The sequence below is a fragment of the Trypanosoma cruzi genome, genomic scaffold, assembly GCF_000209065.1.
Source record: "Trypanosoma cruzi strain CL Brener 1047053517133 genomic scaffold, whole genome shotgun sequence".
Classification (NCBI taxonomy): Eukaryota; Euglenozoa; class Kinetoplastea; order Trypanosomatida; family Trypanosomatidae; genus Trypanosoma; species Trypanosoma cruzi.
This window is the reverse complement of record NW_001849562.1, coordinates 349,388-359,220: the sequence shown is the minus strand read 5'-3', so window position 1 is coordinate 359,220 and position 9,833 is coordinate 349,388. Positions and strand designations below refer to the sequence as shown.

Sequence of the window (9,833 nt, the reverse complement as noted above, 5' to 3'; positions counted from 1 at the left end):
AGAATGTACTCCAGGCCGTCAACAGCGGAGAGCGCACGAGGTACACCGAGCGACAGGGCAGCACCGCACCCGACACCACCCTTTCGAAGGACTGTGTCGTCACCCATTGCCAGAACTGCTCTCACTGGACAGCGATCACTGTCTCATCCTCCTTGTTTTCCGATCGGGGACGACGACATACCCGCCGTGGTGCTGGGGCCTAACCGGAAATTATTAGCATGGAAGAAGGCGGATTGGAATAAGCCCTGCGAAGTATTCAGCCAGCTCCGCAGAAACACATGAGAATTACCCAAAATGGACAGCACGGAGAGGTGCGTTGTACTAGAAATGCGGACAGCCACCAAGGCAACGGTCCCGGCATGGAATCACCAGCCGTCCCCATTCTGGAACCCATGGCTGGCGAAATTTTACCGCGCCATTGTCACCGCATCTGACGCAGAAGGCAGTCAGTGGCTGGACCTCCGTCGCAGAGAAGCGCTGCGCGAGGCATCCAAAAGCCGCTGGCGCACGCTTCGCTCCATACCCGAGTTCACCGACGACAACAGCCGGCAGGTAGTACGCCCGTGTGTACGCCCCTCGTTCCTTGAGCATTCCAGCCATGAAATCCGATGGCCCAATGCTCAGCAGACACCCGAAGGCCAGCCACCTCATGAAGCTGTAGGCGGCGAAAGCAACACGGCGCCCAAAGCCCCACCCTCCGCCACCGATCCCGACGAATGCGATGGACCTCACCCAATAAGTATGGCAGAGCCCGGCCGCACCCTACGGCTGTTGCTCTTGGGACCGGCGCCTGGCCCCGACGGGATACATGGAAAGGCGCTGCGCCATCTAGGCCGTGTGGCGAGGCGTGCCGTCCCCTGGCTGTTCGATAGCCGCCTATGTGCAGGGGCCGTCCCGCGGAATCGGCGACGTGTGGCTGTGCTACTCCTGCCCAATCCGGAGAGAACGGCATCCAACCGCGAGTCCCACCGACCTGTAACGATGAGCAGCTGCCTCAGCAAGCTCATGGAACGCGCTCCCGCCGCACGCATCCGAAACGTCATCGAGTCCCAGTCGACTCTGCAGCCATCTTGCTTTTTGCCGGGCAATTCCACCCCCGACCGATTGCTGCACCTCAGCGCTGCCATGCACCGCAACACCGCACGGCGGCTGTCTTTGTGGACCACGCCAATGCCTTTGGCACGGTGGGCCCTGACGCGGTAATCTTGGAAATGCGGCGACTGTCGATTCCAAATCGCATTGTACGCTGGTCAGCAGCGTGCCTCAATAACACAAGCGCTGTGGTTTGCATCGACAAACTCACACCCTCCTCCAGGACCCTCACACGAGGCGCACCGCAGGGAACAGTGCCGTCACCCATCATTTTCGTCTTCGTCATGCAGTCCCGTTGTTCTTGTCCTTCGAACGTGCCCTACTTCGCCGAGGATTCGTCGCTGACGTCCTCACCACCATCGCACAGCAGAGCGACAGGGATGCGATCAACTCGGCCTCAAAAAAAGGCCTGAGTGCCGTTGCAGAGTGGAACAGAGAATACTTCATGGAGGCAACCCCCAGCAGGGCGAGGTACACTCTCCTCGGCACCGGCAACACGGCCCCACTGTGCCTCGCTTATGAGGACGCCCCGGTCACTATGGAGCGCATGCCGACTCTTCTGGACGTCAAGTTCCAGCACCCTCGTGGAATGGGCACACGTTGCGAATCTCCATGAGGAATCGAAGCAGCGACCACTCCAACTGGCAACAATTTTGTCTTTTGCATGGGGAACCAGGTGGGACACACTGAGGGCGGTGTACATTGCGCTGCCGCAGGCGGAGGCGACGCACGGCGTCAGAGCATGGTGTTGAGACGCCTCCCCGACGTCCCACTGCAAGCCGGATCCCGCACAGTACCAGGCGAGCAAAATAGTCACGCGAACCCCGAGAGGCAGTAAACTGGAGGATGCCGTGTTTGAGGCAAAGCTGCAGCCCCCTCCCCGATGCGAGACGCGTGGTGATGCTTTGCGTTTTATTGCCTCCATCGTCCGCCACCCGCAGCACCCCGCCAGAAAACTGCACGACTTCATCATGGCCCTGCGCCCTGCGCTTCGGACGAAAGCTCGCTGCCCGCGCCTCCCGCGACGGTGCCGCTGCGGATGGCCCCGACCAAGCCGGTCTTCACGCTTATAACCGCTTCCGGCTCGAAGGCCCGTCGCCACACCCAGAAGAAAACGCCGCGAAGGATGGGCAGATGGCTTCGCGGAACTCGGCGTCAAAATTGGAGCAGCGGCGATGCTCTACCTAAATGGAACGCCGCTCAACGTTGCCAGGGCCGGCACAGAACAGATACCATGCAGCCACGGAGCCGAATGCATCGCCCCACACCTTGGTACAAGAAAGCCATTGAGCAGCATCCCGCAGACAAGCGCTGCGCCGTGTAGGGCGCCAATCTTCACAGGCTCACTCTCTCTCCTCACCGCCCTGCAAAAACAGGTCCTCTCACGGCTTCTGACCCGACACTTCGTCGACTCTGGCCGCTCCTTCTCCGCCCGCCGTACCGAGTATTGCGCATGCAAATGCTGTTCGCCTTCGGCCACCACAGCGTGTCCAGAAACGGACCTTGTGATGCGGAAGCCCAGAAGGCATTCGACCAAACACAGCTCACAGACAGATGGATCACCGGCATCGTTGCATTGGTCAAACATATTATTCACGCCCGACAGCTCAAGGCCGAAACACACCGCTCCACCGCAGCAAGCAACTGGAAAACCATGCGCACGGACTCCACCGTCACTCGTGGGGAAGAGGCCGCACTGGCCCGCCTCCGCACCGGGGTTCCGCAAAAACACGGATGGCTGCTACGGCCACTGCGACCCGCCATCCCGAGCAAATGCCGTTGCTGCGGCCCGGATGCCCAACAGCGGCACTCAAAAAGCCTCGCACGGAAACTCCTTTTCCTCCCGCTGGCCCCCACACCGCCACGATCCGACGCCCCGGCATACCGCCCGGTGTGTGGCAAGCACCGCAGCTGCTGCACTGGTGTTGTGACGCGCATGATATTAACGCCCATAGCATTACGCGCTCCCAGGTGCCGTGGAAAGCCAAGTTCTCCGGTGAGCCGGCACCGCCAGAATCCCGTCGGAACCGCTACCCGCCACTTGCGCGAGGACGAGAGCGAGAGACGACACACCCTCGACAGTACACGCGTCTTAATCCTGTGCGGCCGCTGTTTTTTCGCAGCGCTTGTGGTATGGCAATATTCCGCTTAGCTATGATCCCGGTACGCCTGATTTTGGCCATCTGATATAAAGCAAAAAAAGAAAAAACGAAAGTAATTCACCGTTGAGTCGCGAAGTTTTGGCCACCAAATCTCAAACTCAAATCGAGCAAAACCCCCATTCACGTGCACACGAACACCCCAGAACAAAGCCACTGCAAGAACCAGAAAACACAGCACATCAACGCCCTTACCGTGAAGGGCAAGCGGTGAATGCCGCCGAGGAACCGCGCAGCTTGTGCCTAAAATGGCACGCGCGCGTGCATTCATCAACCCTACAATGTCGCCGATTCCGTGACGGCAGGGCGTCGGGCTGCTGAGAAACCGCAGATTGCCCGGCGACAAAGCCCCGATGGGATCACCACCAGTCGAATTTCGCCGTCCAGCATGCGGCCCTCGGCGATTCAGCGATGACGAAAAGACCCGCCACCGCACGGCATTCCACGGGCATCAAGTGGACATCGCGAAGACCAGCCAGCCTGAACTGCGCGAGGGGACGATTCTGAAACTGCTCCGCTGCCCGGCTCTGCAGGCGCCTAAACCAAAACTCGGTTCGCACACTGGAGAAGTGAGGGGCCGCGCTTCACAAAAATCTTGGCGCGGTTTCGCCTCGGAGTGGGAGGGCTTTGCTCCAACAACACCTTCGCGCAGCGAGGAGGCACGACGCTCCTCACTCCATTTCCTCGGCCATGGGCCACATGGTTTGCTGGCTTGCCGGTTTCTGGTTTGTAGCTGGCCCGGGCGGGTGAGTGGCGCCTGTGTGTGTGTGTGTGTTTCGCGCCCTACGGTGCGGCGCCCTCCCCGGGCCCTCTTCCACATCTCCGCTCGGCAGGGCGGCGTGCGGGCCTTCGGTTTATTTAATAACGGGAAAAAAATTGCCTCTTCCTCCTTGGAGCCCGTCACCTCTCCATACGCTTCGTCGGTGCTGACATGAATGAATTCTTCCATCCCGCCACGCGTCCGGGCGAGATCAAGAAGAAACCGCGTCCCAAGAACGTCGCCATGCGTGAGGAAGAGGCTATCATCAAGGCCGCTTTCAGCGTGGCCCTGCGCCGAAAATTTAATGATGGCGGCAATTTCGTGATGACGCGGCGCGCGCGTCGCCAGATACGCGTTGGTGGCGTTCCCAAAAAAGGAGCGGTAGTAGGGGTCTTCGGAGCCCCCAATCAACCTGAAGTTACCGCAGCGGTCCACCTTGTCAGGGTTGCGCGCGTGCACCCCAGAAGACGTTCGGCCAGGGTGATTGGTGTGGTTGCTCCCAACAAACCCCAGGACCTCCGTCACGAGAAGACTACGCAGCGGCCTGGCGTCCGTCAGCCGCGTCCTCCGACGTTCGACATCCTCTGGCCAACGAAACATGCATGTGGGGCCACGGCGACCCCCTCCTTTCCCCAGAACCGACCGATCCGCTCGGCAGTTCGCCTCCCGTTGGGCAACGCGCGCAATCATGGCGGCCTTCTTGTTTTTTATGCACGGTTCACCCAAAGCACGCGAGGACAGCAAGGAAAAAAGGCGAAGGAAGCATACAACGCCAAGACACACACACAAGCAGGCACACATGGAGCACACAGTTGAACGCCCAACCCAAAAATTTAGTAGTAACAAAAGAATTCGCAAACAAGTCGCTGCCCGCTCTTCCCCGTCCAACACCCAACACCCCGGCGGCAAGACGCGAGGCGCTGTCCACAGCGCTTCATTTCACACTCTCGTGCCGACCGCCCGACGACGACCGCTTCCATCAGCAAAGTGCAGCAGGAGCGGAACGTCGTGTAAAAATAAATTCGAGGACAAAACAATGAAAAAGAGAATCCATCACCATACGCCCCACGAGACCGCACAGCAGCGATGACGGCGCACAAAGGAAACACGCAGAAAATCTCTCAGAAATGCCGCCACAGAAAAAAAAACCGTGGCGATGCCCCGAACAGCGCCCCCAATGCAATCGCCCCCTTCCCAGCACACCGCGGGGCTCGCAAAAGTGAAACGCCACGGGGAGTCTCAGCGAGAAGCGTGTGACCGTTTCACGCACACCACACGCACGGCACGTGGATCTGCAGACAACGTCCCCGCCTGGTGCCGATATACCTTCCTGTGCCGAAATCCCGCGTCGGCCTCCTCCCTCCCCAACGGTATCCCCCACACGGGCGCCCGAAAACACCACACCGCCGCCAGCCGCTTACCGGCGTGCTGTCCGTGTGTTGCGCACAAATAATCTCACGACACGTCGTGGGCAAAATACTCACAACCGTTAAAATATGCCGCCAAATGCTCGTTGGGCTGCCTCATCGTGCCGGCTGTGGCGCGGGGCGCTTTGGCTCCCGTCGCCCTGGCGGAGAAGTCAGCCCCTTGAGCTTAGGGTGGATTCACTCCACAGCGCCCCCATTCGTGGGTGCGACCGCGCCAAACGCATCCAGCGACCTCCACAAAATGCATTCCTCGCCATGCATTAAGAGATTCAGGAAATCGGCCGGCGGTGTCATCGTTACCAAACAAATCAATATTTTGCGCCCGCTCGCAGTGGGGACCGCAGTGTTGAGGAATATCCCGTTCCCTTTATGCTCCGTCACCCAAATGATCTTCAGAGGTTTGTGCGACGGACTATCACTGTACCGCATTTCCCCACTTTTCACGCCAGCGTGTTCATGAGCATTTGATGAGGCAACCCATTCCACGGCTCCCTCGCAGCGGAAAGGCGTGCATTAGTATCTCTCTCACTGAACAGGTCACGGAGGATGGATCCCATCCCATCCATGTAGCCTCTTACCTCCTGCCAGTATTCCACCTGCGCCTCAGCTGACTGATTGCGCTTCTTCCACACGCACATTGCCTTCACATCGCTCTCCTGTGGGCAATTCATTATGATCCGCCTGCCCCTCAACTGCTTCTTACATCTTCTGCGGGCACTCTCTTCTGGTGGCGTCACCACAATCATGCACCATCCCCTGGGAAGCAAACGAACAGACGGTTCATGAATAGGCTCGGCCACGTTGTGGATGATATACCCCCTCATCCCACGTCCAGACAGTTCCCCCATAACCTTCAAAAACGTGTTTTCACCAACGCAATGTAGCGCCGTTTTGGTGATCTTGTCAAACAGGAATGTTTGTTCCGCAACACTGTACGCAACCACAGGGAGTTTCTCCGCATCGTAGTGCAGCAGCTGGTAGAGGAGGTACGAACCGGCAGCCATCGACTTCCCGATCCCGGGCATCCCAATCAACACACGCTGCCCAGGCGTAAAGTCGGTCTCACCGTGACTGCTGAACCATTCGGTCAGATCGCCCTTGACGGTCTGCCACACTCGCTCCACCTCACAGTTCACATAGCAGTCAAGAATGGACGGCCCCAACGGCCACGAGTACGGCCATGCCTTGTCCGAGGTGAGCACCATCAGCCTCAGACGTGGTGCACCGGATTGCTCCACGCTGTCATCCTTTTCAAGAGTTCGGCCAACCGCCTTGTACGTCCATGACTGCGGTGGTTTGCCCTCCCTCACTTCCATTCCCATCCCCTCGCCGTCAGGAAATTCCACCACGTGATGCCACCTCGCATTGTACAAAGAATCGTAAAATCCCTCCGACATCTGTATCTTTTCCTCTTTCAGCACCCCTCTAAGTGCCGCATCGAGTTCTCTCCTTGCAAGAGGACTGACCATATCCTTCCGTTCAAAGTCCCTCCACTGTTTGAGAGAGCGCACACCCATTTGAGAAACATTGTACGTATCCCGTCGAAGTCCGCGCATCTCTTGCAGCACTTGATACTCTGTCAAATTAAAAATTTCTTCAAGCAACTTCTGATCCTGTACGTAAGTCTTGGGCTCCACTAAAAATACTTCCATCGTCACATTGTATCTTTCATCGACAACTGCGCTGGGGCCGATATGCCTCCGAAGAAAATCATTCAGCTTCATGTAATTGCCGCGGGCCTCTCCCCCCAGCAGTACATCTTCCACCCAACTGAAAAGGCCCCACTGTGGTCGCCGCGTTTCCTCCACTCTTCTGCGAGGCACAGCGGGTTGGCCACTGTCGCCGTCAGACTCCGCCCTCGCTCGCGCCCGACGTCCCTGCGGCACCGTAGACGCGGAACTCGTCTCATTATCGTCATTTCCTTCCCCGTGACGCTCGGACATTCTTTCCGCTGTCTTCGTAGTCGGTTTCAATTGGAGCTGTGACCCAGCAGACAATCAAAAGAAGGACGAGAGAAGAGAACAATAGGCACAGAAATGACCGACAAGCACAAAAAAAAGCGTCATCCACGCGGTGCGGGGCACAGCGTGCAACGCACACCACATGCAAGAGGGAATGATCTTATCGCTCCTGACACACACACACACACACAGCGTCTCCCTGAAGCATTCGGCCTCACCTCCTCCTCCTTGCATATCCTCCCTCGCACTGCCGATATGCACACGGAAGTCAGGTGGAAGGGGGAATGAAAAAGAAGGGAAAAAAAAAAAAGGACAACTGACACACAAAAATAAAAAATAAATAAATAAATAAAGGCAGGCAGAGCCGGACGGCCACAGAAAACAGAGCATGACTGCACAATCAAACACACAGTCCCCTCCCTCTTCTTCACTGCCTTTTCACGTCTCTCTCACAGACGTGACGGCAAGAGCTCCAGCTCACCAATACATGGTGCGTGGGCGTCGGGAATATCCCACCGCAGGTTTTCCCAAAAGTCCTGCGCAAATGCCTCCAGGTACCACACGCCACCGTCTTCTTTATATCCCTCCTCGAACCTCACCTCCTGTCTCCAGTCCAACTCCTGCAGCTTCTCTAAGCTAATGTCATAAAGCCTTTTGCTAAATTCACGGTCCTTCACAAATACAAGATGCCTTGAGACCTCCTCTTCGCTGGGGTCCGCCAGGGGCTCCCTCTTTCCATTCATGTGCGCTCGCACATATTTAACAACGGTCATACGGGCAATATCCAGCACACTCTTCTCGTCACGAGATCCAATGTTGTACACATCGCCAATAAACCCATGGTTAATAATTGCAACATACCCGCGCCACATCAATTGCATGTGTATATTTGTGCTTATTGCTGCCATTGCTTTGAATAGTCATTTTATTCCCAGCGTTCATAAGCATAATAAACTGAGGTCTAAACTTCTTTCGGTGCTGGTATGGTCCATACATATTATTTCCGTGGTCAATGATGCAAGGCAGTCCAAACGATATATGGCACGACTTCACTATGTACTCCAATGCCACCTTTGTTGCCGCATATGGGTTGCTTGGGTTTCATGCCCTCTCTTATCTGATGATGCTGTGGGCCACATCACCTCGGTGTCATGGCCAATTGCGCCCAGTATTGCTGTGGGAAGCCAAGATCCAGCAATGTTTTTTTCTCAGTATGATTTTTGTTAGCACAGGGCCGAAGGCATCGACCAGCCGCGTATGACGGAGGCACAGTCGTAACACCATGAGAACTGGAGGCAAGCGTTAAAATACCGACTGTGGGCCATCAAATTCATTCAAGAAAACACAATAATAAAAAAAAAAGAGCAAATTCCGCAGCGCATCCTTCTTCATTTCTATCAACAACAAAAAAAAAAAAAACAGAATCAACAGGGCACCCCAAGACTGACAAAACCCAAAAACACGCACACGCACACACACGCACAGCCAGCAACAGTGGATACTCAACTCGTATACTCATAGACCTACGTCATGGAAGTCAAGCCTCACCGTTAAAGTATCCCCCCTCCCTCTGAAAGCAATTCCTTTCCCTTTTTTTTTTTTCTTCTCGCTTGGACCACATAAAAATAGAAAAAAGGAGGCTGCAAATGATCCAGTAAGAATTATTACACCGGAGTATTCTGGTGACAAGTGACCCGGAAATATAATTTTTTCCATTTTTCTTGCTTTTTCCCTCATATTTTGATATAATTTTTTTTCGTTTTTTTGTTTTTCCACTCCTTTTGGTCCCTTTTATTTTGCCCCCGCTCTCCGTGTCCAATGCGTTTCCGCAGTTTCACGCCCTTTCATAAATTCTCTTTTTGTCTTTTTTTTTTTTTTTTTTTTTTTTGGTTTTTCTCTAAATGCTACTCTCTTTTTTTCCATGCCAATTATTGCCAAGCTCTTTTTCTTCCGTTTTCCATGCACCCTTTCGGTTCCCATCGCAGTGCATTTATCAAGACATCAAAAAGCGATGGTTTTTGCAATGTAAATCCACGGGGCGAGAATGATGTGACCCATCACTCCGTGTCTTTCGTTTCACTCAGTCGTGTTCAAAGTTGCCGTTCCACGTTCTTCCAGTTGACAACGTTCCAAAAGGTCTGCACGTATGCCGCACGGTCGTTCTTGTAGTCCACGTAGTACGCATGCTCCCATACATCGCATGTAAGGAGAGGCTTCAAGTTGGGCTCTGTCAGTGGACATCCCGCGTCATGCGTCTGGTAGACCTTCAGTTTGCCGGAATTGGTGTCCTTCACAAGCCACGCCCAACCCGAGCCAAAGTGGCCCACAGCCACGTTTGTAAACTCCTCCTTGAACTTCGCAAAACTGCCAAATGAAGCGTTGATCTCGTCGGCAAGTTTTCCCGTCGGCTCGCCACCGCCATTAGGACACATGC

General features: G+C 55.4%; 2 protein-coding genes and 2 pseudogenes across 2 annotated transcripts, besides 13 other annotated features; all 4 read right to left on the bottom strand.

The window, feature by feature from the left end:
- Window positions 1–2,102: a sequence feature (heterozygous, non-Esmeraldo-like haplotype).
- Window positions 2,103–2,870: a sequence feature (areas merged during assembly that could not be assigned to a particular haplotype. This can correspond to areas where the two haplotypes were merged or to regions with more than two copies in the genome that were merged during assembly.).
- Window positions 2,871–3,055: a sequence feature (areas merged during assembly that could not be assigned to a particular haplotype. This can correspond to areas where the two haplotypes were merged or to regions with more than two copies in the genome that were merged during assembly.).
- Window positions 3,056–3,919: a sequence feature (areas not merged during assembly with more than two copies in the genome that could not be assigned to a particular haplotype).
- Tc00.1047053507039.41 (hypothetical protein, conserved) lies at window positions 3,703–4,812 on the bottom strand (the record flags this gene model as incomplete). The annotated part of the gene is made up of 1 exon (XM_801094.1): window positions 3,703–4,812. One exon carries the CDS (start codon window positions 4,810–4,812, stop codon window positions 3,703–3,705), a length of 1,110 nt encoding a protein of 369 aa, XP_806187.1.
- Window positions 3,920–4,751: a sequence feature (haploid, Esmeraldo-like haplotype).
- Window positions 4,752–5,647: a sequence feature (heterozygous, Esmeraldo-like haplotype).
- Window positions 5,573–7,381, bottom strand: Tc00.1047053507039.30 (annotated as a pseudogene).
- Window positions 5,648–7,562: a sequence feature (areas not merged during assembly with more than two copies in the genome that could not be assigned to a particular haplotype).
- Window positions 7,563–7,571: a sequence feature (haploid, non-Esmeraldo-like haplotype).
- Window positions 7,572–7,828: a sequence feature (heterozygous, non-Esmeraldo-like haplotype).
- Window positions 7,727–7,752: a microsatellite.
- Window positions 7,829–8,082: a sequence feature (areas not merged during assembly with more than two copies in the genome that could not be assigned to a particular haplotype).
- Tc00.1047053507039.20 lies at window positions 7,877–8,500 on the bottom strand (annotated as a pseudogene).
- Window positions 8,083–9,833: a sequence feature (heterozygous, Esmeraldo-like haplotype).
- Window positions 9,251–9,287: a microsatellite.
- On the bottom strand, window positions 9,490–9,831 carry Tc00.1047053507039.10 (iron superoxide dismutase, putative; the record flags this gene model as incomplete). The annotated part of the gene is made up of 1 exon (XM_801093.1): window positions 9,490–9,831. The coding sequence occupies one exon, from the start codon at window positions 9,829–9,831 to the stop codon at window positions 9,490–9,492; it is 342 nt and encodes a 113-aa protein (XP_806186.1).